The sequence below is a fragment of the Suillus bovinus genome, assembly GCF_016758785.1.
Source record: "Suillus bovinus strain UH-Sbo-P2 chromosome Unknown EDB93scaffold_1, whole genome shotgun sequence".
In the NCBI taxonomy this organism is placed as follows: domain Eukaryota; kingdom Fungi; phylum Basidiomycota; class Agaricomycetes; order Boletales; family Suillaceae; genus Suillus; species Suillus bovinus.
Window position 1 is genome coordinate 361,889 of NW_024542057.1, and position 24,305 is coordinate 386,193.

The 24,305-nt window shown below is 48.2% G+C and overlaps 14 protein-coding genes across 14 annotated transcripts; 9 read left to right on the top strand and 5 right to left on the bottom strand.

Moving 5' to 3' along the window:
• Window positions 1-6: 6 nt before the first annotated feature.
• On the bottom strand, window positions 7-1,090 carry EDB93DRAFT_1111556 (uncharacterized protein). The gene is made up of 3 exons (XM_041448090.1): window positions 469-1,090; window positions 301-409; window positions 7-250 (listed from the first exon to the last, which is right to left on the bottom strand). Exons 1-3 carry the CDS (start codon window positions 961-963, stop codon window positions 243-245), a joined length of 612 nt encoding a protein of 203 aa, XP_041313436.1. The 5' UTR covers window positions 964-1,090; the 3' UTR covers window positions 7-242.
• Window positions 924-2,228, bottom strand: EDB93DRAFT_8076 (uncharacterized protein). The gene is made up of 4 exons (XM_041457553.1): window positions 2,006-2,228; window positions 1,556-1,945; window positions 1,396-1,507; window positions 924-1,346 (listed from the first exon to the last, which is right to left on the bottom strand). The coding sequence occupies exons 1-4, from the start codon at window positions 2,057-2,059 to the stop codon at window positions 1,333-1,335; spliced, it is 570 nt and encodes a 189-aa protein (XP_041313437.1). The 5' UTR covers window positions 2,060-2,228; the 3' UTR covers window positions 924-1,332.
• Window positions 2,229-2,693: 465 nt separating this feature from the next.
• EDB93DRAFT_8143 (uncharacterized protein) lies at window positions 2,694-3,708 on the bottom strand. Its single transcript, XM_041457570.1, has 3 exons — window positions 3,566-3,708; window positions 2,849-3,495; window positions 2,694-2,796 (listed from the first exon to the last, which is right to left on the bottom strand). Exon 2 carries the CDS (start codon window positions 3,493-3,495, stop codon window positions 2,857-2,859), a length of 639 nt encoding a protein of 212 aa, XP_041313438.1. The 5' UTR covers window positions 3,566-3,708; the 3' UTR covers window positions 2,694-2,796; window positions 2,849-2,856.
• EDB93DRAFT_1111561 (putative adipose-regulatory protein-domain-containing protein) lies at window positions 3,412-5,152 on the top strand. The gene is made up of 6 exons (XM_041448091.1): window positions 3,412-3,495; window positions 3,566-3,959; window positions 4,015-4,195; window positions 4,244-4,467; window positions 4,526-4,757; window positions 4,814-5,152. Exons 2-6 carry the CDS (start codon window positions 3,607-3,609, stop codon window positions 4,928-4,930), a joined length of 1,107 nt encoding a protein of 368 aa, XP_041313439.1. The 5' UTR covers window positions 3,412-3,495; window positions 3,566-3,606; the 3' UTR covers window positions 4,931-5,152.
• Window positions 5,153-5,285: 133 nt separating this feature from the next.
• Window positions 5,286-6,671, top strand: EDB93DRAFT_8646 (uncharacterized protein). The gene is made up of 7 exons (XM_041457745.1): window positions 5,286-5,508; window positions 5,566-5,598; window positions 5,655-5,870; window positions 5,922-6,065; window positions 6,122-6,263; window positions 6,323-6,340; window positions 6,391-6,671. Exons 1-7 carry the CDS (start codon window positions 5,422-5,424, stop codon window positions 6,579-6,581), a joined length of 831 nt encoding a protein of 276 aa, XP_041313440.1. The 5' UTR covers window positions 5,286-5,421; the 3' UTR covers window positions 6,582-6,671.
• On the bottom strand, window positions 6,529-7,804 carry EDB93DRAFT_8326 (SH3-binding, glutamic acid-rich protein-domain-containing protein). The gene is made up of 5 exons (XM_041457637.1): window positions 7,599-7,804; window positions 7,446-7,550; window positions 7,335-7,381; window positions 7,276-7,289; window positions 6,529-7,224 (listed from the first exon to the last, which is right to left on the bottom strand). The coding sequence occupies exons 1-5, from the start codon at window positions 7,666-7,668 to the stop codon at window positions 6,762-6,764; spliced, it is 699 nt and encodes a 232-aa protein (XP_041313441.1). The 5' UTR covers window positions 7,669-7,804; the 3' UTR covers window positions 6,529-6,761.
• A 311-nt stretch (window positions 7,805-8,115) lies between these two features.
• Window positions 8,116-10,540, bottom strand: EDB93DRAFT_1237004 (methylmalonate-semialdehyde dehydrogenase; the record flags this gene model as incomplete). Its single annotated transcript, XM_041451368.1, has 14 exons — window positions 8,116-8,190; window positions 8,245-8,370; window positions 8,472-8,631; window positions 8,693-8,869; window positions 8,933-9,029; window positions 9,089-9,121; window positions 9,176-9,223; window positions 9,271-9,341; window positions 9,397-9,645; window positions 9,766-9,820; window positions 9,869-9,955; window positions 10,006-10,082; window positions 10,138-10,271; window positions 10,328-10,540. The coding sequence occupies 14 exons, from the start codon at window positions 10,538-10,540 to the stop codon at window positions 8,116-8,118; spliced, it is 1,602 nt and encodes a 533-aa protein (XP_041313442.1).
• A 199-nt stretch (window positions 10,541-10,739) lies between these two features.
• On the top strand, window positions 10,740-12,905 carry EDB93DRAFT_1259894 (uncharacterized protein; the record flags this gene model as incomplete). The annotated part of the gene is made up of 5 exons (XM_041454166.1): window positions 10,740-11,183; window positions 11,241-11,807; window positions 11,852-12,328; window positions 12,394-12,454; window positions 12,512-12,905. The coding sequence occupies 5 exons, from the start codon at window positions 10,740-10,742 to the stop codon at window positions 12,685-12,687; spliced, it is 1,725 nt and encodes a 574-aa protein (XP_041313443.1). The 3' UTR covers window positions 12,688-12,905.
• Window position 12,906: 1 nt separating this feature from the next.
• Window positions 12,907-15,411, top strand: EDB93DRAFT_9481 (uncharacterized protein). The gene is made up of 6 exons (XM_041458055.1): window positions 12,907-12,983; window positions 13,043-13,387; window positions 13,438-13,876; window positions 13,942-14,797; window positions 14,848-15,093; window positions 15,151-15,411. The coding sequence occupies exons 2-6, from the start codon at window positions 13,117-13,119 to the stop codon at window positions 15,241-15,243; spliced, it is 1,905 nt and encodes a 634-aa protein (XP_041313444.1). The 5' UTR covers window positions 12,907-12,983; window positions 13,043-13,116; the 3' UTR covers window positions 15,244-15,411.
• A 343-nt stretch (window positions 15,412-15,754) lies between these two features.
• EDB93DRAFT_1237007 (uncharacterized protein) lies at window positions 15,755-16,520 on the top strand (the record flags this gene model as incomplete). Its single annotated transcript, XM_041451369.1, has 3 exons — window positions 15,755-16,109; window positions 16,167-16,402; window positions 16,452-16,520. The coding sequence occupies 3 exons, from the start codon at window positions 15,755-15,757 to the stop codon at window positions 16,518-16,520; spliced, it is 660 nt and encodes a 219-aa protein (XP_041313445.1).
• A 294-nt stretch (window positions 16,521-16,814) lies between these two features.
• On the top strand, window positions 16,815-17,485 carry EDB93DRAFT_1111605 (uncharacterized protein). Its single transcript, XM_041448092.1, has one exon. The coding sequence runs from the start codon at window positions 17,175-17,177 to the stop codon at window positions 17,460-17,462; it is 288 nt and encodes a 95-aa protein (XP_041313446.1). The 5' UTR covers window positions 16,815-17,174; the 3' UTR covers window positions 17,463-17,485.
• Window positions 17,486-21,935: 4,450 nt separating this feature from the next.
• Window positions 21,936-22,281, top strand: EDB93DRAFT_1244493 (uncharacterized protein; the record flags this gene model as incomplete). The annotated part of the gene is made up of 2 exons (XM_041452218.1): window positions 21,936-22,029; window positions 22,088-22,281. The coding sequence occupies 2 exons, from the start codon at window positions 21,936-21,938 to the stop codon at window positions 22,279-22,281; spliced, it is 288 nt and encodes a 95-aa protein (XP_041313447.1).
• Window positions 22,282-22,739: 458 nt separating this feature from the next.
• EDB93DRAFT_1244494 (uncharacterized protein) lies at window positions 22,740-22,969 on the top strand (the record flags this gene model as incomplete). The annotated part of the gene is made up of 2 exons (XM_041452219.1): window positions 22,740-22,833; window positions 22,884-22,969. The coding sequence occupies 2 exons, from the start codon at window positions 22,740-22,742 to the stop codon at window positions 22,967-22,969; spliced, it is 180 nt and encodes a 59-aa protein (XP_041313448.1).
• A 473-nt stretch (window positions 22,970-23,442) lies between these two features.
• Window positions 23,443-24,270, top strand: EDB93DRAFT_1237008 (uncharacterized protein; the record flags this gene model as incomplete). The annotated part of the gene is made up of 2 exons (XM_041451370.1): window positions 23,443-23,511; window positions 23,566-24,270. The coding sequence occupies 2 exons, from the start codon at window positions 23,443-23,445 to the stop codon at window positions 24,268-24,270; spliced, it is 774 nt and encodes a 257-aa protein (XP_041313449.1).
• Window positions 24,271-24,305: the final 35 nt, after the last annotated feature.

Genomic DNA, 24,305 nt, shown 5'->3' on the forward strand with positions numbered 1-24,305 from the left:
GGCTCAGAATCCAGTGAAAACTGGCATGATCCATACCACATAGTCAATGAGACTTGTTACCATGGATTAATATGTTTATATTTCTGTCGACCTTGCTAATTTAACAGCCTATCGCAAAAGCGCGGAAAACTCAGAAAGATGTGTTTGTCCCTCACACCCAGTGCAAGGATAGACCATGCAACTCGATCAAAAGTTCATTATACACATTATACAGGCACAGTTTGATTTCTTCTCTTAAAGGCTCACTCCACTGAGAAAGCTCGGTCAGTACTGGGAAGTCAGAGGATGGGAGGTACGTACGATAGTCGTAGTACAATCTGACGTCGATCGGTCCAGACCTTTCTTTCGTGGTGAATCTGAAGCGTCGAGCAAATCTCCTTATACCATCGACGACGGCGAAACCCCAGACCTGATATAGATTATTATTAAGATCACACTATGTCCACTAGAAAGAAGCATCAAACGCACCACGTTTATGACCCAGTCCCTCCCGGATTTGGCGGTGTCACTTTTCACGATACCGGCGATGAGGCCATCCTCATGAGTATCCTCTGACCAACCTTCCTTCAAGAAATCGATTTCAAGATCCTCGACCTTTGATCGCCAACTTTTGGCGATCAAATGCCCGAAGAGGTCATCGTTCTTGGAAACCTCCTGGGCATTCAAAACTAGATGGTCTGCAGGAGCTTTGAAGCCTCCCGATAGGGTCTGTTTAACATTAATGTGCTCCACGCCATCATCGTCCGTGGTTTGGGCGGGTTCCAGTGTAAGGGTGAAGTTGGCGATAGCGGTACGCTTTATGTAGCCAACACCCTGAAGTTTCAAGGTCTCATCGATGTCATCGCTCAACGCTTTATTCTGCCACAAATCGTCAGCATTATGCGATAGTACATCAAAGGAGGGACCGACGAGTCTGAGTTTTCCTGAGAGATTCTTAGTCGTAACAGTGGAAGGACAAGCCATGATGAGAAGAGATCGTAAATGAGAGAAATAATAAGTAGCGAGGGGATGATGCCCTGCCTTCTTATACTGCGAGCCTTAGATAAAAGATGCTATCAAATCGATATCCCGGGCCACGACCCTTATACCACTTTGAGAATAGCATGAGTTCTATAACGAGAATCTTTGAACACCAGTTACTTCGGGGATGTGCAGTTGGCCGATTTGTGATCAGCACGCACGAGAGTCATCCACGTAAAAGCTGGACGATGGTACGACAAAATTGTTTATAGTCACATCAGCCCCCGGTCATGAGCTCGGTCATGCCCGAATACCCCAGATTTGGTCACTCTGGCAACTTGAACGTTCGGACTTGGACAAATAATAGTACATTCACAGAGGTCCGACTTATAGTCATGAGCATATAGATCACTGCGGCTGCGAGCAATGACTCACCGTAATCGTAATAGAGGCGTTTGAAGATGGGACCATCCTTGTTATTCGATGATGTAAATTTCAAACGTCTGGCGTGTCTCCTCTCGCCATTCAATATTTCGAACCCCCATATCTAAAAAAATGAGCCGACGACGAGTAACACAAAACGATAAAGTCGTACCATTTCTGCCCTCCAATCCATCCCACTTTTTGGAGTATCACTCCAGTCTACAGCGAGAACCAACCCATCTTCAACCGTATCTTCCGTCCAACCAGAATTCAAGAATTCATCGTCCACCTCTTCAACTTTCACTTTCTTAGATTGTCCGATCACTGCACCAAAGACATCGTCGATTTCGCCACGTGCCTCCCAATCAAGGGTGCGGTCTTCATTCGTGCCCTTGATACCGCCAGATAGTGTCTGCCCAACGTCTATGTGTTCCTTGCCTCCCTCATCCGTATAATGCTTGACGCTAAGCGTTAATGTAAACATCGAGATGGCACGCCGCTTGAACCAAGATACGCCCTGGAGCTTGAGGATGTCGTCGGTGTCATCGCTCAAATATTTGCTCTGATACGGGACATCGTCAGAATCGTAACTGCGGCGCAAATATGCATAGGTTAGACGAACCATCACATATTTTCCGGTGAGATTTTTGTTGGTCACTTCAGCAGGCGCAGCCATGACGGACAAATCTTGGCGAGACTAATTCATAACAAATCGCTCTTATAGTATATAGAGATCTCGACATTCAACTGGTCTCACAGTGCCGCACCAGAATTTCACACGGGGGGCTATTCTTAAGCTTAAATGCTTGAGCAACAAAGTTCATCATACATCGAGCAGACATGGTAATCAGTATCAACTATTGTATACCCACTCAAGACCATTCCTATAAAATCAGATTTATCGAGACAGAATACATCCTGTCATGGTTGCAAAGAGTAGCACATATAACGTTTGCTGACGTTCGGCTGACGGGGTGATCGATCTGGAGGGAAGCTTGGGGTATTAAAAGCATACTAGTCATCCATTGTACTAGTCATCAATGGCACGAAACGCAGATTGTATTTCATCTGCGTCATCATTGAGGCTGGTGTGCCTCCAGGCCGGAAAATGGCTCTCTGCTTCATATCACTTCCTCCAATCGCCACGTTCGTCCGAAGGACAGTGGCCCCTCGGGTACGCATTCGGTGTCTGGCCATAGCCTTATTGTGATTGAATGCCGATCCAAGGAACAAGTGACTGGCGATGCAATGAGGGAAGTTTCCTGTATTATCATCATAAGAGAAAGGACGAGGCACATTATCATAAAGGTATGCATGCGTCAGCGGCAGCTTCCTTTTGACGAACACGTCGTGACACAAAAGGAACAAAGCCTCTATAGTCTGCCCATGAGAGACCAACTCGAACTTAGCCTTCTGTTGCCTCAAATCAGCAAAAAGCAGAACTCTCAGCAGTATAAGCCGTTACCTTTGAATCTATTCCTGCTTTTTGGGAAATACCGTAATGACCTTCCATATGGCATCCTTGCCACGTTCCCAGGCTTGTGGTCCTCTGGCTTCATCCCCTCCAAACTCAACCATAATTCCGTGCTTCGACCACTCACACCAAATGCCAATGGACCCGGCTGAAGGCCCGGCACCACCGCCTTTCCGATCAGGTTCTCCAAGGCAGCTGACAAAATCTTTACCATTTGTCGTAAGCGAGATCTCGATCGAGGACTCGTCGGACGCCGAAGCCCCAGGTGGGAACGAAAGGGTCCATTTTGACATGGGATACGTAGAAAAGGCGAGCTCCGCTGTTCTACTGGACGTGGTTTTTTTGGCGGGGGTGGCCTTGGGCTTTGGGGAGTTGTAGATGTTGATGCTGTCAAGCACTAGTGAATCGACTTGAAGGTCCTCGAGCTTCAGCCCCCCAGTGGGCTTGTACCCGTTTTGAGGGCTAAAGAGGAAGCTGACCCCTAGAGGATAGTAGTTGAAGTAGACTGCATCTGAATATGATTTCACATCCGGAGCTGTCAAGCTCGTATTGGAGTGTTGAACAAGATCTTTCAGAAATTCAGTTATGGAATCAGCAGATGGGTTGGCACCCAATAAGCTCTGGATATCGGGTAACATCTAGTTTGAATGAGCAGAAGAATCAATCAGTATAGTTAATCTGGTTCTCGGGCGACGGGCATGGGCGTACGACGGTAGAATAAGAAAGTCCGCTGGACGTCACGCGTCACGATGAGCGCATACGCGAAGAGTCACGTGGTCACATTCCCCAACAAAGTTCCGTGGTGCGCACTGCGCTCAACGTGCATGGCTTCATCGACACCAACTGCAAAAGTCGAGCCTGAGGACTCCAAGCCCTTCTCCCCAGAAGAGCAACATGCAGAGCATTCCTGGCTCGAAAATGCTATATCTAGTTCCATTCGGTTTATCATGAACCTCGTTCGCCCAGTAGCACCTCAGCTGGTTCCATTACTCATATGTCTTGCACTAATTCCAGTTATCATATTTTTCTCCTTGTTTTCTGGCTGGTACATTTGGAAGAACGTTGCTGTAGGGTGGGAGTCCCCTCTGTATCTGCAATACGGGTGAGATCTCTTCCAGCCGTCGCGGCTGTTGCTCATGGTGCTGGTTTCGTTGTAGCGATGGTACGTCTCCGTATGCTGAGATATCGTTGCCATCTCTGGTACCTAGCCAACTCTATGATATCTCCATACACCTCGTTATACCAGCATCAGAGGCAAATTTTGCCCTGGGGAACTTCATGACTACTTTGACGCTTTCAACGCCTTCTAATAGAACTTTGGCATCAATTAGGAAACCAGTAGGTGCTGAATGGTATACCCGCAGAGAAGATACTCACACATCCCAGGCTATAGTCCTGCCACCTACGAAAAGCCGAGTATGGTCGTCGCCCAAATTAGTCAACCTCGACGTTCTTTTCCTCGAGTCGCACGCACCCGGTGTGTCTCGTGCCATCGCCAGAGTGGAATTGGGGCGGAGGGATGGATGGAGGGCTCTTGGCAATGGTGAAGGGCGAGAGTTGACGGTTTTTTCTGCATCCCTGAGAGGGACCGTCAAGCACCACGGTATTCGGTGAGTACATCTGTTGCCGTCTTGATTTGCCCGAACCTCATGGCCTGCTACCGCATAGGGGGCTTGTGACACGCTTCCCAGTCACGTCTTCCATTGTATCATCTGCCATTTTTCTCGTGATATCTCTTCTTGTGCTCGCGGCATGCATTCTTCCTGCAATTCAATGGCGCTTCCCAAGTGAGGACTACGGATCTGGTGAGCCGACGGAAGAAGTTCTCAAAGAGCGCATATACCGCAAGAGGAGGCAAAGGAGAAAGTTATCCCCAAGGAATGAAAATTCGTCGCCAAGCGTTCGTCTATTGCCAAGCTTTATTGATTGACAATTGTTTGCTGAACGTCATCCCAGGAATATAAAATAGAGGATGTCCCGATTGATATGCCTTCTGCGGTTACGTTCTCTGATCAACCATTGCGGCGGCGTCGCTCAAGAGCCTCGGATACTTTCTACGATTCTGAACCTTGAATGTTTCCTGTTGGACTGTAATTGTTTTCCATGTTTCATTGTCACACCCCTGTATTTATAGTTCTGTCCCTGGTAGTAGTAGGTATAATCTCGCCTTGTGTAATTCCACGTATCTCAGTCCATTTTGAGGTACAATTCTAAAATGTCGCTGTCATTGTCAAGTTCAATTGATACCTACGCGGACCTAAACCTTTCCTAATTTAGCCACATGGGATACCTAAAGTATGGCCAAATCAGGAAAGGTTTTCTAGATAAGTAAGTTACGAGAGAATTGACCGGATCTAAATTTGCGGCAATGTCACGGTAGACAAGAGCAATTCAAAGTCAGCGAAACACATGCTCCACATGTCTCGGTGCCTCTTTCTCCTCTTCCCTGAAAAATCGCCACTATTAGTACTGACTAACGAAGAATGCAGCCTCAGGCGGAAGGACGTGTCATTGTTTTCATTTTACAGACTCCACACACTCTGAGCACAAACCACATTGCTTAAATGACCACATTGCAGGTCGAAAATCTTTTCGCAGTCGCAGGGAAAGTGGTCCTCGTGACAGGAGGCTCTCGTGGGATTGGGAAAATGGTGTGTTCCAAACATATGACTGTGCGTGGTGGTAAGGACTTAGTTTTTGTTTCGTAGATTGCCTCCGCATTCGTGAGGAACGGTGCTAAGGTGTGTGACTACAACGTCCTGGCACGGGGTCTGACCTCCGAATCGCGCTGAGATAGGTTTATATCTCGGCCCGTTCTGCGAAGGAATGTCAGGCCACTGCAGAAGAACTCGGGACCAGTGGTCCAGGTTCATGCACCGCGATTCCAGCTGACATGTCCAAACTCTCTGAAGTGGAGCGGTTCGTGCGAGAACTCTCCGCGCGAGAAACCGTTCTTAATGTCCTTATCAATAACGCGGGGACGACATGGGCAGAACCTATCGATGATTACCCAGTGCGTTGATTATCGTCGCCTTCGCTTGTCTCGCTGAACATCATACAAAAGGACGAGGGTTTTTCAAAAGTCATCACTCTGAATTTGCAACGTGTGTTCACTCTCATGCAGAAGTTGCTGCCATTATTACGTGCGGGTGCAGCTCAAGATGGCAAGACAGGGGCCGTATATAATGATCCGGCACGTATCATCAACGTGAGTACATCTTGAATTTTCGGAGAAGTCCTTCTAATGACTTTTGATCCCATCAGATTGGCTCGGTCGAGGGTATCGGTGTGCCCGATCATGACACATATGCCTATGCTGCTGCCAAGGCTGGTCTGCATCACCTCAGTCGCCACCTCGCTGGCCGTCTTGGACCCGAGGGCATAGTCAGTAATACCATAGCCTGTGGTAAGTGCGCTCTTTCATTAACCTCCAAGTGAATTAACCGACTCGCGTCGACGTTGCAGGCGCATTCGAAAGCAAGAGTAAGTTCATCATGGCTATTTTTGGCATCTTATTGACTTGAATCTTACAGTGACGGCGCAGTTTTTTGAAGCTGCGGGCAACATCATCATCAACCAGGTCCCGATGCATCGCTTTGGGACACCCGAGGACATCGCAGGGACTACACTGTTCTTAGCTAGTAGGGCTGGCGCGTACGTGAACGGTGCGACCATTACGCTCGATGGTGGCTTTCTTGTCAACATGCCGATGAGCAAGCTGTAAGAAGGAGTTCAACATTAGATGCCTTTTCATTTCACGTCCAGGAAAATCATGCCCAAATAACCTAATCACATCCCGCTGGCGGAGTTCTGCGCATTCCAGACCAATTCCAGACGCTAATATTCTTCCATTTCCATGGTTGGTATATAGATCAAGCAGATATAATACATCAGACCCTACAGGTCATTTGTTGTCTTCCTTTGTCACACTCGCGTTCTTAGTGCTTGTCGCTTCCTTCACCTTCTCATCACTCTCACCACCCTTCTTAGGAGCACCCTTTCCATCCTCACCACCACCCAAGCTTTTGACCATATCTTCTGCATCATCCCCATCGAGCCCAAGCTCTTCAACCAACAGCCTTAATTCGTCATCGGTTACCCGTACGCCCTGTAACCCGTACCCCTCCAGCTCCGTGCTCACATCAAAGTTCCCATCGTGCTTGTTCACTGGCTTCAGCGGGGTATCTGGGTCGCGGGGGAAGATTCGGGGCTTGTGGTGTTCGGGCGTCATTTGTGCGATGGGGACGGCCCCGGGCACACCAACGGGTTTGACCTCGGGCGCCGGACGGTCTTCGTCGGTGGCGACATTCCAGCTTTCATTTAGCCGCAAGAAGGTAGCCAGTCGTTCGGTTTCGACAGCTTCTTCGCTGTATGGGGTAAAAAGGATTGAGACAACTGGGGTAGGAGAGAAGGTTTACAATGCATCAAAGTCCTGTTCGCGATGAGTACTGTACAGATGGCATGGATAAGCGCATACCCCACTAAATTTGCCGCCTACGAGTATACCTGGAAGCTGTTGCTTATCTGCCGAATCCGTCCGAAAGGCACTGTAAGCGCAGTATCAGAGCAGGATAAGATCGAAACACACCAGGCGGCGCCTTGCGCCTCCACAAACGTTTGGCATCATCGTCAGAGGCGAGATCATACGAGGTATATGGGATCTTCTTGGTTTGGAGGATGCGAAGAATATATTCTGGTTCATACGATCAACGTGGTGGACGTTTTGCGTCTATCTACCAACCTTGGCGCTTCCTTACAACAACCTGCGACGCGATCGTCGTGAGGAAGACTTGAATCGGGGGTGAGGGCATACGTGCTTTGGTGGTTCAGGTGTCACGACCGTCCAAGTTCAGAGCTGACAGGCATCACGTGAACGTACACAATGCGCAAGACCGAAAGCAGCTTTAGATCTCTACATGTTGATTGCTTCAAATGCATAGAGTCATTTAAATTAGGACGCAGAATTGTCAAGCTGGCGGTCGATGACGGTTACTAGTGATCCATCAGATGGGAGTGTATGAAATTCGATACGGAAAGGTATGTATGTACTCCTGTGCTTGGGAATGTGACCTGAATCAAATAAAATGAACTGATGAGCACAGCAAAAAACGACCAATTGATTCCATGCAGATATATACAAATGGTTAATGACGGAAACATTGTGTGATGAATACATAACAGACAAGTGATTCTTTTCCCTTGTCTTGATTCCCCTGTGTTAGAAAGGGTCGCGATAGCACGTACCATGGCTCGCACGCTCAGTGGTGCGTGGGCATGTCTACTGATGCCTTGTTGCCAATGGCATCTTCTTGGCGCCAGAGGCTTGTCGTGGTCTGCACCGATGACGTCACCAACTACGTTCAAAAAAAGGGCTTGATCAGACATGCCTTGTTTTGCGTGTAGAAATTAATACCACTCTTCCCATAGAATCCGATATCGCCAAGCACACTGCCCTTGTTACCGCTCCATGCAAACATAGGCAAAGGAACCGGAATAGGAACGTTGATACCAACCTGTAGAGGCACAAGATAAGATTGCATTAGCATTAGTTCAAATTCCTTTGAAGCAGTACCCCAAAGCCCCAACATCACAGTGCATGAAAGAATAGACACACCTGCCCCACATTAACCCCCGATTCAAATTTCCTAGCTGTCGCGCCCGACTGCGTGAAAATCACAGCACCGTTGCCGTACTTATTTGTATTGATAATGTCGAGAGCGTCGTCCAGTGTGTCTGAGGTGATCACAGTAAGCACCGGGCCGAATATCTCCTCGCTGAGTGTAGTGATGAGTGTCAGATTGTGACCAGTCATGCATGAGAAATTGTAATACACACCGGTAGCACCGCATCCCTACTGTTCCCTCTAAAACTGTTGGACCTACAAAGTTACCAGCGGAGTACCCAGGAACTTGAACGTTCCTCCCGTCAAGATGTATTCGCCCTCCTTCGTCTGCACAGGACGCGATGAGGCCCGTGACACGAGCTTTGGAGGCGGGAGAGATGAGGGGGCCACTATGTACGATGTAGGTCAGTGCAATGCTGCGAAGATCCAAAGAACGGTGAAAGAGTACTCACAGATCTGCACCCTCCTCAAATCCTCCGTTCACGTTCAGCTTTGATGCGCGCTCTACAAGTTCTGGGAGCCATGATTGCGCTGCCCCGACGAGTACGGCTACACATGTGTAGATGTACGTTAACGTAGGTGTCACACAGCACGTTCGCACGACTTGCCTACTGAAACTGCCATACACCTCTGTCCCGCAGCTGTCCAGGCACGATCGTGTCAGCACAGTCCATATTAAAAGGAGAGACGCTTACCGCCGAATGCAGCACCAATAATGGAGTTGAGCGCAAGATTCTTATTTGCTGTGTATTACGTGAGTTCCAACCACATACAATGGGAGGTATCTTACCATCGGGCATGATTACCGCATGATTCTTTGCGCCCAAATTTGCCTGCACACGTTTGCTGTTCTTCGTGGCCCTGCCATATCCGTCGGCATGGTTCCAAAGATCATAATTTCGCTTGTTCCACTCACCTCTCGTATATATGTCTTCCTGCGCGATCTCCCCCCACAAAGCTCACCGCTTTGATGGCCTCGTGATCACAAATTCTGTTGACAACAGGCACAGTCCCATGCACTACGTTCACTACACCTTCGGGGAGGCCAGCACGAGCACACAGCTCAGCAATGATCATGGCCGCACCGGGGTCCCGCTCAGATGGTTTAAGGATGAGGGTGTTACCAGTAACGGTAGCAAGGGGAATGGTCCAGAGGGGAATCATTCTTAATGGTGATGTAAGGATGAGCCAGGGACACGTAGAAAGAAGAGCTTACGCTGGAAAGTTGAAAGGTGCGATGCTGTAAGAGGTAAGCGTATGTTACGTAGGGTACTTTAGAACGGACCTTGCGCAGACGCCGAGAGGGAGCTTTCGAACTTCTGTGTCCATGTCTTTGCTGACTATGGTGACGTGAGCACCATGTCTGAAAACTCAAGCAGCACTCAAACCTTCCAGTTTCTTGCCGACGATGTTGGAGGTGATACCGATGGCAGTTTCGACTACTTGAAGACCACGGAGAACATCACCGTGAGCATCTGGGGAGGGATTAGAGGAAATACCGGAAGGAGAGAGAAGGTGCACGTACCAGCAAGGGTCTTTCCCTGCTCCAGGACGATGCTGTGTGCAAGTGCGTCTGCATTTTGACGGATTTGATACTGAAGTCTGAATCCAACGTGAGCGGGTCAGGTGTTGATAAGGTGGGTACTCGAAGACGGACTCTATGGCAAAACGTTGGCGAGCAAGAACGCTCTGCTTGCTCCAAGACTTAAATGCCTGGCTAGCAGCATCGACTGCCTGGTCAAATTCTTCCGTAGTAGTCTCGGGGACGCGTGTGAGCAGTGTTTGGGTTGACTGCCAAACAATCATTAACACTTGTTCTTACGCAGTGGTTTGGGGCGTAGACATACAGGGTCGAGCACATCATGCCATTGTGTTGTCTTACTGTCGACAAAGGCGCCGGCAATGAAATTCTTGGTGTTACCTCCAGTCGCACTAGTACCCTGCCAATTCGCGCTAAGATTCTCAGCCTTGGGACGTGCGAGCGCATTTAAGCCTGCTGTCGTAGCGTAAGAGCGCGATGGACTGCGGAGAGGAATACGGACAAGGCGGGAGATCGACATGACGGACGGATTCAAGGGGAAAGCAGACCGAGTGCAGCTCTCGGAGTCTCAAGTACTCGACGGTGCCCCGATGGTCTCACGTGATGCTAACACGTGACAAAGACACGTGGATTTGAGTACTTTCATCAAATTGTGAACCTCGTCGCTCATCAGGGTGAACAACGGTGAGCTTATCTCCTCGCTGTCGCGTACGTCTTAGATGAATGCTCCAATACCGAACGGACTGCCTGCTCACCACACAGGTCAACCTCAAGACCAGTTCTACAACCAGAGTATGACAGGCATCCTCAACCATCAAAACTGGCCGTCAATGAGCCAGAACCAATATCCTCACCAACCTCAGAATCATCAATGGCAACACCACCAGCAGGGCATGCAGATTAATGGACACCACATGGCCCGGCAGAATCAGCCCAATTGTAACGTGTCAGCTGCACCGAATGTGAACTCAATTCAGCACGCGTTCCCCAATCCCGGTTTTGATCTCGCGTCTGTCGTTCCACAGCAACTGATGCAAGACTTTCTTCGCTTGACAATTCCAGTCGGCCAGTCACCTAACGACGATTCCATCCTTGCCCAAGCTCTTTTCGACTGCAAGCAGTCCGGGAAGACGTACAGACAGGCTTTGGAGGGGTTACATGGTGTGCGTGTCATGTCTTCTAAGTCGTAACGTGCTCATGCATTTATTATACTCCCTTAGGTCAATAATCACGCTGCCAACCTTTGGAAAGACTATTACCTTGACCACCACGACCGCTTCGATGTCCTCGTCGCTCGTCTAGCAGACCAAAGCCAAACATTAAAAGCAGTCAAAAAACCTTTCAATTCCAACCGCGCATCTACCTCCACGACAAAGTCTGCTTCCCCTCTAAACAATCGTGATCGCGACTCGCGAAAAAGATTGCCTTCACCTTCTCCACCACTCCGACAAAGTCGACCTCCAAAACGCTCTACACCTACCGCCATCAGCACAGCCCCGTCCCTAGGCTACCGTCCCCCAAAACGGCCTCGAGCAACCCTCAACTCCCTCTCTGCACCCCTCCTCCCAACAAACCTTCCCTCCAAGCTTATGCCGCTTCAAGCGGATATTACTTTACCCCGTCCACCATCACGGAGCCCTACGCCCCCGACAAGAATCGAACCTGGGACAAATGGGAACAGGTATACAGAGGAGGATCGCGCGTATTTCTTGAAATTTATCAGTTGGAGGCTGAGCCAGGATGCGAGCCTGACGAAGAAAGAGTTATGTGCGATGTTGAATGAAAAGGTGGGAAGTTGTGCTCGAACACGTTCAATACTGACCCCTTACAGGCCCCACATCATAGCGCGCCCTCCTGGGCATCTCATTGGCATGCCAGACATGATATCGCAGACAAGATCCTGTACTCCTTTCAGGGTGACGATGAGGATGAAGATGAGGAAGAAGGTGATGAAGACGATGAAGATTCAGACTCTCCAAACGCGCCATCCGATGCAATGGAAGACTCAGAAACTGAAGTCATTCGTCAGACAACATCCACGCTTCGTAGCACAAAATCGGATGCTCGTTTCCCAAAGACCAAGATAGGCGCGTCTAGACGGGTCGCCTCTTCCTCGCGACACTCTCCTTCTCCCTCGTGTGACAATTACGATGCCTCCGCCACAACAGATACTGACGAAGCAGACATGGGAGCCATTGGTGGTTCGTTCACACCTGCAGATTGGAGGATTATAGCCAGGTATGTTGCGCGCACTCCGGGGTGGAATGACATGGTAGGTCGGGAACGATGGGAGGGCTTTCTTGCAAAGGTGAGTAGTATCATATATTTATGTGCTGAATTTGGTGAATTGATCGTGTGCATTTGATGGTGTAGTTCCCGGATAGTGAGAGATCAGAAAAATCATGGGGTGAATTCTACAGAAGGAACGAAGATGGTGCGCTCCTTCTTCTTTCGCATGTCATATTCTGATGTTTTCTTTCATTTCGCATAGCCATCATATCCCTGGCAGCCCACTACAAAGGTACAAAGTGGTCGAGTAATAGTATTAAAATGCAACAAGGGCGGCCGAGTTGGGCACGCAATCAGGCACGGCAAGGCACAGAAGGAACAGAGGAGAGAGGATCGGATGAAGATGGTGATTATGAAACAGACGATGGTGAACGGTAGGGGATATGCGGCAGAGAAGTTTAGCCTGTGGCCTACATAAGATGATTTGCTGGTCGATATTTTGATGGCCTTGGCAAGGTACCATATATACTTTTTTTTGGTAATGATATTTTGCAAATCTTATAGCATATGCATTGCTCTCTTTCGTTGTAATGTTCTAGTCTACGCTGTGGCAGTGTAAGGTAGTCAAGACAGTCACTGGCACGCTATTGCATTTACCATTAACCCAAAAGGCAAAGCTCAGCTTGATTATTGCGGACAGTATTTTTGCTGATTGGGAACTCAGGAGCTTACAGGCAGGTGGCTAATCCACCGTTAGGGGACAGCATTAGTGATGATATTTAATTTTGGACAGGTGCTGCGCGTCTAGGCATGTCTTTTCGCACAACCAAGAATCCTCCATGACAGGTCTCCTCAAATTGAGCTCTCATGGATCAAGGACTCCGGTACAGCTCTTCTCGCGAGACAACAGCCCCCTCAAGCGAGGAGAGATTAAAGTTTGAGGCGGAGACCTCACAGCAAGGCCTCTATGGCCCGGGCTCATTACTAGTACTAGGAGCCTCACCTCATTCTGCACCACCCTCCACTCGTTTATCAAGACTCGCTGATTCGTTTAGAGCACGATCTCCTCAGTTGTATCATGTTGTTGATCGAGCGGTCAAATACATTCGAGGACCCAGGCCGAAAGTCGATCTTCCAAGTGAGTTTCTATGTTTTGGATCACTTACTGCCGGCACTCACACCATTCAGACCCTGTGCCCCTCCTCGGTCGCACGTACAACTTCAGAGGCCGTCGATTTACCATTGCACTCGAGCCTGCAATCATTCGATTCACTCGCCCACTCACCGCTGCATGGCTTTTCGTCCTCCTCATAGTAGCATATATCATTTCCTTTTCCTTTTTGGTCCGCGCACAATGGTATACGATCCCTGCAAGCTCTTTCGTCGGTTGTACATCTGTCTACTGGACAGGAGACGCAGGATGCGGTCTGGACGGTAGTCTGTGCGCACCGTTTAGTAATTCGTCTTTTGATTTCAGATGCCCGGCGCAATGTAGCAGTGTTGTCCTGCAGAACCCGCGTGTGGTGGGCGATGAATCCGTAGATTTTGTACCGTTACTTGTTGGAGGTGGAGATAGTCAGAAGACTTATAGAGCTGATAGTTTTATCTGTGCCTCTGCCGTTCAAGCGTAAGTTGTCGATCATTCATTTTATTTTCGACGATGCAGACTTCACTCATGTGTTTTCTATATAGCGGCCTTTTCAGCGACTCGATAGGAGGTTGCGCATCTATTAACCTCGTGGGGAATTTCACGAACTATTTACCTACAACTGCTTTCGGACTATCTTCCATTGGATTCCCCTCTGTATTCCCGATGTCCTTTAGATTCTCACCGTCAAATGTTCTCACTCACTGCACCGACCTCCGCACACCGGCGCTCGCTTTCAATATACTTATTACCTGTCTTCTCTTCCTCGTATTGCGACCCAGAGCTATCGTCATGTGGTGGTGCCTCGTCTGCATTGGATTTTGGCACGTTGCATTGTTCTCCCAGCCTCAAGCGACCCCACCCCCACTGGACGTCGCCTTCGGTGCATTTCTGCCTACCCTTTTCGTCTGTTATGGGTTCTGGCGCGTTGCTGTGAGGTTTACATTGCCTCTGTTCGAAAGCGCGCCGTTTGAAGCCATGATATGGTACCTTGCACCTTATTGGACTGGTGTTCTTACAAATCTCACCATGGACCAAATCCCTATCGAACGATTGACTGCGGCTGATATCAAGCAACAGCCGGGGGGTGTTGTAGCGCTTATAATTATTGTCCTCATCCTTCTCGTCCTGGTGGTCAACCAGATACGTGTTATTCGGAAGACAGGGTGGCTGCCATACTACCTCGGATGGTACATCCTCGGAGGCCTCGTTGCGCTGGTGTTGGCGTTGCTGCCTGGCCTGCAATTTAGACTGCATCATTACATCATCTCGATGGTATTGTTCCCTGGTGTTGGCTTCCCGACAAGACTTTCAGCGATTTATCAAGGGTTCCTCCTTGGGATGTTCGTTAATGGCGTGTCTGCGTTCGGCTTTGACTCGATACTGCAGACTGCTGCTGATGTATGCCTTTTTGACTATGTATGCCCTCAGTAACTCATGTGGTGTTGCAGCTTGTCGAAGGCGGGACAACTGGCTCCCCCCTCCCCACTTTTCTCACGAATTCCACTAACTACAACGCCTCTATTGCTCTCACGAACCAAACCATCAGCTGGTACAGCATGCCTACGGCCATTGCCACGCAAGGTTGGAATGGCTTTGCATTACTCGTGGATGATGTGGAGGTGTACGTGGGCACTGCACTCAACTACTCACTTGCTGCACTGGAGGCTGGCTTGCCACATTTCTTCAGGCTTGCTGTAAGTGCTTTCAAGGAACTTTCTGCACTGGTCAAAGACTAATGAATTCTTTTGTAGTACGCAACGGATGGTACAGCTGGTGATTTTACGATGCCTGTGACCCTTTGGCCGAATGGAACTTGGGTGGACCCGCTACCCGGAGCTTCGTAGATATTTATGATTATTACCTATTAGCTAGAACATTGTAGTTTTTGGACACTGTTGTTACGTAGTAATAGGACCTTCAGGACTTCCTATCTCGTCATGGCCATTGTTGGCCTGTCCTCGTGGTTCTCTTGTATTAGCAACGTATACAGTGGAAATACGAAGCTGTTCCGTATGCGGAATATAGGCGGTTGCTCATCGTGATTGTGGACTGTATCGCTGGAGTCCTGGTCTGTGGACACCAGCTGAAGGACATTTATACTGACTGCTCTCCCAAAGGCTCCGGCCCTCGTACTTTCTCAATCATCCCATCATCCTCTGAGACCTCTTGATCTAAACCCATGGCACCTCGTTCTCCCAAAAAGTTGAAATTTGACAAAAAACAATGTGTGTCCTAGAGAGTGATCACATTGAACGGTAGAGTGATCATCATCCGCTTATAGATTTTACCCCCGACGTCTCACGCCGCCGCGGATGGATTTGCAACATTTGCACCAGCAAATCCCATTTTTCGAGCATGGAAGCTGCAGTTCGACACGAAAAGGCATCTCGCGAACATGCGCAGCACGTCTCCGAAGTAGAGTGGTGGCAACCACGGGACGATGACGCATGGGGAAGACTCGAACAGCCTCCGTTAACTTCCGATGGCTTGCGCATATGGGAGATGCAGACGCATGTTGATCATGTATTTGATCTGGTGCCGTTCTGGATCCGTGGAGTGCATGCTGCGGAGAGAGGTGAGGTGCTGAGGATGGAGGAATTTTTGCAGATGATGGAACAGGATGGCGGATGGCAGACCTCTGATGAGATCCGGGGGATACTGGGAGCTTTGAGGAAGCCGAATGGTGAAGAGGCAAGTGATGGATGGGGGCGTAAAGATGATCTGTCTGTTCCCAAGGTTGCCACTGGTACGGACTTGACATCGGAAGACCAGAATAAAGGCTGGGGCGTTACGGAAGAATGGGCAGTCCCTCCCAAGGTTGTGATCTCGGACAACCAGGATAAAGGCTGGGGCGTTACGGAGGAATGGGCACTGCCTCCCACGAATAGCTCTTCCTCTCACCAGAGACGAGATTTCGGCGGTACGCATCCTTTTGTAGATGACATCGCTCTTCAGGAAGCAGCAGATGAAGATAGGCGTCGAAGGATGCAGCGCTTTTTTGAAGTGAGCATGGCTGCAAGTTATTAAATCATGAACTTTATGCTTTTGACAGATGCCGACGGAACAGAAGGTGCTGAAGATTCAGGAGGTGATTCGTTACCTTCGCGCCCATCCTGCTTAACAGCCACTGCTCGATGCCTTAATGCACCGCTTCTCGTTGTTGTTACCATGCCCCCCATATCATTCGCCGACTCGTAGATGTCTCTTACATGCAACGGTCACCCGGGTCTGCTCTCGCTTCATTTCAATAATTCTTCATGCGCATCTGATATACCACAAGTAATTTGTATTTACATATTCAATAGGACTATGAATTTATCATAGTGGTTCCAAAACATTCATATTATCTCCTCCAAGTACTGGCCTGAACACATGCTAGCTGGTTGTCTACGCACTGGTTTGGTTACTGACGTTCCAGCCTAAGACCAGGTTTCAAGTTCAAGTTTAAGCTGCGAACAACTTATAATAAAGCTGTGTTGCGTCGCGTCAGACAATATAAGCATGACTATTGGAAGGGTATTGGCCATGTACACGGAAGTCCTTGCTCTATGGCCAAGTGTAAATCAAGCCTGTGTATGCTAAGTGACCCTGCATTTGAATTCTGATCGAACATAGCAAACGTTGACTCGTAACACCAATGTAACACTAGTCCAAAGAATGGACGACCGCTCGCGCAGGTTTCCCTAGTCGCACAGAACACTGTAAACATGGTATTGGTATGTACTGCCTGGTCACCTTGTCGGACAATACATAAAGTCACCCTTTGCTCCAGCAGATGTTAATTCACATAACCACATACATTATTCCCGCTGCTCCTTCACGATGCGCATTGCGACTATTGTTCTTGTATCAATTTCAATGGTGCTTGGCATCATCGGAACCAACGCTGCGGCCACTCCAACGAGTAAGTGAATTTATGAGTTGTCTGAACCCCGGAATTGACAATGGGCGTAGATGTTCGTCGGGAGCCGAGCACTACTATTACTCGACCTTGGGGGGTGTGGCTGGAAACTGCCTCGTGAGCAAGTTAAAGGGGAACATGACGAGCGAACGGCACAAGTAAGTTATGACGACGAACGACTAGAGTCTACTACGTAATATTTTTATAGTTATTTTATTTTATTTTATCTTATTTTACTTTATTACATATAAATTTCACCATCGCGGCGAACTTGTATCCGATTTTAGTTGCCCTGCAATGATCAATGTTCTTCGCTGTGACCGACACCGTGGCTGCGTCTGCTCTGCCTTGGTTCCTTCTGCTGTAACATCGCTATTTTAAGTATCGTGGAGTATTGATAACTATTTCAATAGGCATGCGCTCATTCGCGAATCGCTGTTGATCAGAGGTTGTCCGGTGACTATGTGCGCGACCTGCTCTGGCCAGTGTTGACTGAAATGACGACGGGTTCAACAACTTGACAACTGAGTTGAATTTGGGTCCTATTTGAATGAATTGATGGAGAAACGATGGACGGTCCCACCGGAGTCCAGTGGTCTAACTTGTTAAAGGAGTTACCATGTACACAGCCTTGTGACACTAATCTAACCGCAATCTGCTTACTTCCTAGTCGTGGTATATATGGCCGGGCTCTATCCACAGTGACCAGGTTCGTCACTCATACGCCTATCTTTCAAACATGACTGTGGTCTCAAATGATCCCATTTACTGGCCGTTAATTAATTCAAATATTCTCTTCAGCTATTTTTCAGGTTCGTGGAGAGACAGTCCGATCATGACTCTGTCTTGAACTAACCTTGAATGTGGTTTGCAGTTATCTCCACTGTGGTGGTGATATACGATTGGGGTAAGCAAAAATATTCAAAAACCAGAGTCATCCTTATCATATCTTCAGTCCTGACATTCAGACGTGAGGTAAGTTGACACTATCATCCAGAACAGTCGTCGCTAAGAACGGTTTGATAGGTTGAATTAGTTTGGGTAAGCGGCAGAGTCCCCATATCAGAACAATGACAAGATAATGAATTTGGAGCAGAGGCATCCCTGGTCCCTTATGACCGTTCTATATGCCGGTGTATGTAGCTTATATCAAGGTGCAATTGCCAACATTCTGACTCCAAAATATCATAGGTGCGCTATGCTGGAATCCCATATGCTGTGTATGTTTGCAAAGCTAGCAAGTTGGTGCTCTGCTGATAAGTCAATTTTCCGATCAGACTCAATATGCTGGGTTTGTCTCCTCAAATACATCTTGTTTGTGTTATCTGACCAGTCCCATGTAGACAATCTTCCGACAGTATCAGTGACAGATGCAGTGAGTATTATGTACCGATTCCTGACATTCCTGAACAACCGAATGCTCTCTTTTGCAGGGGTGAGGTTCCCGAACAGCCTGTTTATTCAATATAATGACTGAGACAGCTGTGAGTTCCTGAACTGTTTGATCTTCCGAGTCATCACTTACTAGATTTTTAGGTGCCAATTTTTACTATGCAATAAATTGGATCACTGTGGTCATGAGTATGATGTCGAGCGGTGAGCTACTCAGCTGTAATACTTAAGCGATCCTGAGTCGACTTGAACTTTGCTAGCCATCCTGATCACTCGATTGCATGCCATGTATCAGGGATCCAGAAAGATGCTTATCTTCCTCGTTGTAACCTTCCTACCTGTCATTATCACCTCTGGAGTAGCCGTTGGAATCACAAACAGCTACACTTCAGGAGGTAAGCCTTCATTATGAACGAAAGACTCCAGTGCATCGAGTTAATTGGATGAATATCAGAGGAATTCATCCTGTCTGGGACCTACAAATGCAATTATGATTTCGGCGCGAGCTCATCTCTGTTTTTCATCACTTGGGTACTAGGCACCGTATGGGAGGTTCTCGTGTTTTTCCTTGCGGTCTGGATTGCTGTAAAACACTTCCGCAAACTACGACGATGGGCCATCAATGGCTTCTATGCGGTTTTGATAAAAACTCACGTGCTTTACTTTGTAAGGTTAGCTTGTGATTTTAATGCGGCTATCTTTTCTCCCTGAAGTTCCACACGTGCTATCTAGCTGCGCTGCTGTTGCTTGCTTCCAATTCGGTTACTACTCTCCAACCTTGGTACGCCGACCTGTTTCTCACACATCCGTATCTGACCACAGTTTATCCTAATAGGCGAATTCTCCCGTAGGATCTCTGATTTACAGTGGCATTCTTCAAATTCTGTGGAATGTGCAGATGTTTGTGCTGGGACCACGTCTGATCCTTAGCGTCCGAGAATTCAATGCTCGCCTCGTCAATTCTGAAGTAGAAGCTGGCATTACTACAATTGGCTTCCAGGAGCACACTTTTATGTCATTTGGAGATACAACTGTGTAACGTGGGTCCCGCGATGCTACCGCTTGCGGATATATCTTGGTGGAACGGCGTGGGCCGCCTGGCTGATGCATGGGATATTATTGTGCTTATATATGTTTGTACTGGGATCCATTATCCGTCGTGCCACTAGTGTTCAAGAATTCAACGCTCACTTAGCCTGCGATCGGCTCCGAAGTAGAAACCGGCATGACCACTATAATGCTACTGCCTTTCAGGAGCACACACGTGTGTTATTTTGGAGTGATGTATAGAAAATCCCCTCCTCTCCGGAAGAGATGGAGATGCATAAGCAATGGAAAACCACTCCTGCATAATGCATTAATGTGGCGCTAACGCTCTAGCATCGACCTTGAGATCGTTAATTTATATATTTTCCCGGGACACATGCATGTCGCATCATTACTGTAATTGATTTACCACTCACATTTTAAAACTATAAAAAATAGCATATTGCACGAATACATTCTTACTAGCCGCTTTGTTCTGCCTATCATAGCACTGGTTTGGTCGTCAACGTCTCAGCCTGGCATCGTACAAGGAACATCGATCACTGTAATACCAGCATCCGCTTTGAGTGCTGTGCAATATAATATGCAAGAGTTTAGGCACGTACGGCATTATCAGATTGTCATGCAGCTTGGGCTCGCCATGGGCCTGACCGTAGGTATCATCCAGTGTACATTCTTCATGCTAGTAAGTGCCCGGCCTCACCCAAATTATGCACTGGTAGGGCGGCGTGTGAGCACGCATAGCCGCGGCGCTGGCAAATATGGATGACTTGCCAGCCAGCAAGGTGACTCGTTCGTGGCGTAGCTCTCAGCCTGATCACAGTATGCATGGCCCGAGTCGTACTGGTCTCCTATATGGTTGCGCTCGGCGTGCGGCACATACCCTGGTATATGGGCGTAGTAATCAATCCTATGCCGATACATCGCATCGCACCGGCGTGCAAGACATGCATAGTAAAGGGCACCATTCGTCTTCACAGACCCTACAAAGATTTTTCGACTCACATTATTGTTTATTTTTATCGATTCTTCACGATGCGCATCTCGACTGTTTTTCTTGTATTCGTTTCAGGAATGCTGGGCATCATTGGAGCCAACGCACACCCCACAGGTAAGTAAAATTGTAGACTCTCTCCCTCCCGAGTCTGATAATGACACAGTAGTGGTTCGTAATGTTAATGCCAATCCTGTAGCTCCGCCTGTGACAGATGGCAGAGTGGCAACTGGTCTGCCCGGACGTCGCTAAAACGGATCGACCGTTTTGAAAGCTTCGTCGAGCGGACTCAGGCTTATCATGACCCATTTTCGAGAGTGGGAAGTCTGCATGCTGATCCTCAGTTGACCCAACTTGACCGATAATCTTCTGAGCACCGCAATGAATCCTCTTGACATTATATGATACTTGCTATACATAGTTAGCGCTATAATTGACATTCCATCTTAATTATGATCCCTACCGAGTACAGCTAGCTTGGATAGATCAGCCATCATCGATTATCGTTGATAGTCTTTATCCCCTTACCTCACATATGATCACCGCTCTCAGCAAATGCACCTGCTGTAATTTATTTGTCCTCTTTCGTCGGGAGTTCGGACTGTCTCATGGCCGCAAGAAGAGTAGGATGGTGTTTCTCCCGGATAGACGGGGCCAGATGTCATGGAGTCCAGTAATGATGCCAGGATCCATAAGAGCGGTGGATACGCCTAGAATCTGCATTGCTATCAATTGTGATTGATCATATCAGCATCATGCGGCGCGGACGTACTTACTTCAAGTTGAATATCAAATTCCGTTTGAAGCTGCCCGTAACTTGTAATTTTCCTCTGTTTTCCTGTGCTGCATCAGACATATACAAGAGTTCGAACACATATCATCACCTCGCTATCAGACTGTCATGACAATTGTAATCACCAAGTCTTCCTCCGATTTGCGCTCAGTGCTCTGCCACAACCCAAACTGTGATAGCTGTCTGTCAGGGATCAACTTCGAAGCATGATGGCAAAGATTGCTGGCTTGACAACTTCGAAATGCACTCAGGTCCGCGGTTATAGGGCAGTGGATAGTGACGACTCCACAGAGCACATGCATGTACATTAGCATTGAGCCCGTAACCTTGTGCTCTGAACATTATAAAAGGCGAGATGTTTCTTCAATCAAACCCAGCAATATTTGCTTTTAATCTTCCGCTCCTCACAATGCGCATCTCATCTGTTGTTCTTATATCTGTCGCAATGATGCTGGCCGTCATCGGAGCTACTGCCTCCCCAATCGCCGAGGCCACCGTTGATAGTGAGTGGAATTGAATCATGATCTAGCTCCAGCCCTGAGTTTGACGATGATGCGATAGATGTCCGGCGTGAGGTACCGAGAGAACCAGGAAGAGGAGGATATAACAGGGATGTGAGGGATCCAGGAAGGGGAGGATATAACAGGGATGTGAGGGATCCAGGAAGGGGAGGATATAACAGGGATGTGAGGGACCCAGGAAGGGGAGGGTATAATAGGGAGGAGAGGGATCCAGGAAGAGGAGGATATAATTGAAGCTAGGGGAAGAGGAGGGTACAACAAGGAATGATGATCTGGGACAAATACTTGAATACCGAATCCCGGAGAGGTGCCCGCAACCTTAGTTTTTTTCCTGTGATGCGTCAGATGATATGCATAAATTTGAACACGTACTATTGGTTTGTATGGGATTGTAATTTAAATAATGTGCTTCGGAATCTTGGAAGGGCCTAAACGTAGCTATCGACAGCTTCGGAGCGCTCAGCCACAACCAAAACTGTTTGAAGGTATCTGATCAAGTGTTCAAATATGATGGTAAACCTTGATGACCTGACAACATCAAAATGGACTAAGGTCCACAGGAACAGGCAGTGCCGGGAGTATCCAGAGCATATGAGATGCATTGAGTCCAAAAGCTTGTCGCGAAAAATATAAAAAGGTGTGGTTCGCCTTGAATCAAACACAGAAGATTTTCCCACTCCTTCAGCACGACAATGCGCGTTTCAACTGTTGTTCTTGTATTCCTCGCAATGATGCTGAGCGTCATCGGGGCTAACGCCTCCCCGATTGCTGATACCTCCGTCGAGAGTGAGTATATTGAGTTATGAGTTGCCTCGGGTCTGATGATGACACGGTAGATTTCCAGCGTGAAGCTGGTGTGGAAGCAAGGAAAGGATGTACTGTCGAGACATGCACTTTGCCCATCTCAGCGGCTGCCAACTGAAACATGCGGGAACTAAGATGGTACTGGCAAAATTCTAGATTTGAAGAGGATGTACGTAGGTTTATTTTGCAGAATAGCAACTGTGGTACTGACTTGCGATTACATGTAGTCCACGAATAATTGCTGTCCACACCAGTCCGCTGGCATGGCGGTCCTGATATAGCTTGTGCTGCGGAAAGGGTGCTGAGTGCCAGGAACTTGCTTTCTGGGTTATTTTTTAAGATTACTTTAGTAACCATCGGGTCACATATCATATAGCCTGCCACAGGCCCGCACGTTTGAGCATCAGATCTGTTGGCACGTTAGCAGTCAAGCATCAAATTTTCCAATTGTGGTTGTACCTGTGCCAGAGCTGTGTCTCCGTCGGGGTACTAGTGCACCCCCTAACGCACGTGATGGATGAGTATATAAGAGTGATATCGCGCTTGGGCACAGTACTTACTCGACTCACAATTAACCATAACACCTATCGTATGTCTCAGCTACCCTTGCCGGAGGGTTGGATTCAGGAATATGACCCTCAACAGAAGCACCCATTCTGGGTGAGCACTGTTGGTATCTCTTATCAGATTAAACCCTAACCCTTCCTTCTACAGGTTGATACAACGGCAAAGCCACCACGAGCGATATGGGTGCACCCCTACGAAGACGAGCAGTTCCTTTCTGAGAATCCAGATATCAAAGCAAAAGTAGAGAAGATCAAAGGACCATCTTTGGAAGATCCTCCTCCGTACGAACAGCGACGTCATTCATTCAGCGGTGGAGAGGAGGCGGTCCCACTTCGCACCAACGCCCAGTCTTCCCAGAGTACAGTCTCGCCACCAGTCGACGAGCACCATGAGGAGCGAAAGCGCGGGATGTTCGGGAAGCTGAAAGACAAGACTATTGGTACAAAGGAAGAGCGTGAGGCACACAAGAGACAAAAAGCTGAAGAACGTGCGCGAGAGGAGGAGCTGCGTCGTGAGGCACGGAGACGAAATTTGGAGGAACGTGCTGCGTACATGCAGCAACATGGTGGTTATCCGCCGTACGGTGGTTATGGTTACTCCCCAGATTACTCGGGCGGCTATTCTGGTCGGAGTCAGTATGGCCCACCTGTGGGAGACCCATATGCATATAATGAAGGCCCGTATGGAAGAAGGAGTCGACGTGGAGGGTTTGGAGGGGGAATGGCATTACCTTTATTGGGTGGACTGGCAGGCGGACTTTTACTTGGAGATATGCTCGACGGAGGATTTGGTGGTGGAGGATTTGGCGGTGGTGGATTTGACGGAGGATTCGGTGGTGGGGGTTTCTTTTAATTTTCTTATATATACCCTTGTATAACATGTAGATT

What these genes read in the sequence shown, in the direction of transcription:
- EDB93DRAFT_1111556 (XM_041448090.1), bottom strand. Translation starts at nt 963, where the DNA reads ATGGCTTGTCCTTCCACTGTTACGACTAAGAATCTCTCAGGAAAACTC. An exon ending in GGGACTGGGTCATAAACGTG is followed by an intron (nt 410 to 468) that starts GTGCGTTTGATG and finishes AATCTATATCAG; the next exon opens with GTCTGGGGTTTCGCCGTCGT.
- EDB93DRAFT_8076 (XM_041457553.1), bottom strand. Translation starts at nt 2,059, where the DNA reads ATGGCTGCGCCTGCTGAAGTGACCAACAAAAATCTCACCGGAAAATAT. An exon ending in TCACCGGAAAATATGTGATG is followed by an intron (nt 1,946 to 2,005) that starts GTTCGTCTAACC and finishes GTCCCGTATCAG; the next exon opens with AGCAAATATTTGAGCGATGA. An exon ending in TGGATTGGAGGGCAGAAATG is followed by an intron (nt 1,508 to 1,555) that starts GTACGACTTTAT and finishes TCATTTTTTTAG; the next exon opens with ATATGGGGGTTCGAAATATT.
- EDB93DRAFT_8143 (XM_041457570.1), bottom strand. Translation starts at nt 3,495, where the DNA reads ATGTTACCCGATATCCAGAGCTTATTGGGTGCCAACCCATCTGCTGAT.
- EDB93DRAFT_1111561 (XM_041448091.1), top strand. Translation starts at nt 3,607, where the DNA reads ATGAGCGCATACGCGAAGAGTCACGTGGTCACATTCCCCAACAAAGTT. An exon ending in GTCAAGCACCACGGTATTCG is followed by an intron (nt 4,468 to 4,525) that starts GTGAGTACATCT and finishes GCTACCGCATAG; the next exon opens with GGGGCTTGTGACACGCTTCC. An exon ending in ATGAAAATTCGTCGCCAAGC is followed by an intron (nt 4,758 to 4,813) that starts GTTCGTCTATTG and finishes ACGTCATCCCAG; the next exon opens with GAATATAAAATAGAGGATGT.
- EDB93DRAFT_8646 (XM_041457745.1), top strand. Translation starts at nt 5,422, where the DNA reads ATGACCACATTGCAGGTCGAAAATCTTTTCGCAGTCGCAGGGAAAGTG. An exon ending in CTCGTGGGATTGGGAAAATG is followed by an intron (nt 5,509 to 5,565) that starts GTGTGTTCCAAA and finishes TTTGTTTCGTAG; the next exon opens with ATTGCCTCCGCATTCGTGAG. An exon ending in AACCTATCGATGATTACCCA is followed by an intron (nt 5,871 to 5,921) that starts GTGCGTTGATTA and finishes ATCATACAAAAG; the next exon opens with GACGAGGGTTTTTCAAAAGT.
- EDB93DRAFT_8326 (XM_041457637.1), bottom strand. Translation starts at nt 7,668, where the DNA reads ATGCCCTCACCCCCGATTCAAGTCTTCCTCACGACGATCGCGTCGCAG. An exon ending in TGTTGTAAGGAAGCGCCAAG is followed by an intron (nt 7,551 to 7,598) that starts GTTGGTAGATAG and finishes CGTATGAACCAG; the next exon opens with AATATATTCTTCGCATCCTC. An exon ending in GAGGCGCAAGGCGCCGCCTG is followed by an intron (nt 7,382 to 7,445) that starts GTGTGTTTCGAT and finishes CGGATTCGGCAG; the next exon opens with ATAAGCAACAGCTTCCAGGT.
- EDB93DRAFT_9481 (XM_041458055.1), top strand. Translation starts at nt 13,117, where the DNA reads ATGGATCAAGGACTCCGGTACAGCTCTTCTCGCGAGACAACAGCCCCC. An exon ending in GCCGAAAGTCGATCTTCCAA is followed by an intron (nt 13,388 to 13,437) that starts GTGAGTTTCTAT and finishes CACACCATTCAG; the next exon opens with ACCCTGTGCCCCTCCTCGGT. An exon ending in CACATTTCTTCAGGCTTGCT is followed by an intron (nt 15,094 to 15,150) that starts GTAAGTGCTTTC and finishes ATTCTTTTGTAG; the next exon opens with TACGCAACGGATGGTACAGC.
- EDB93DRAFT_1111605 (XM_041448092.1), top strand. Translation starts at nt 17,175, where the DNA reads ATGTTAATTCACATAACCACATACATTATTCCCGCTGCTCCTTCACGA.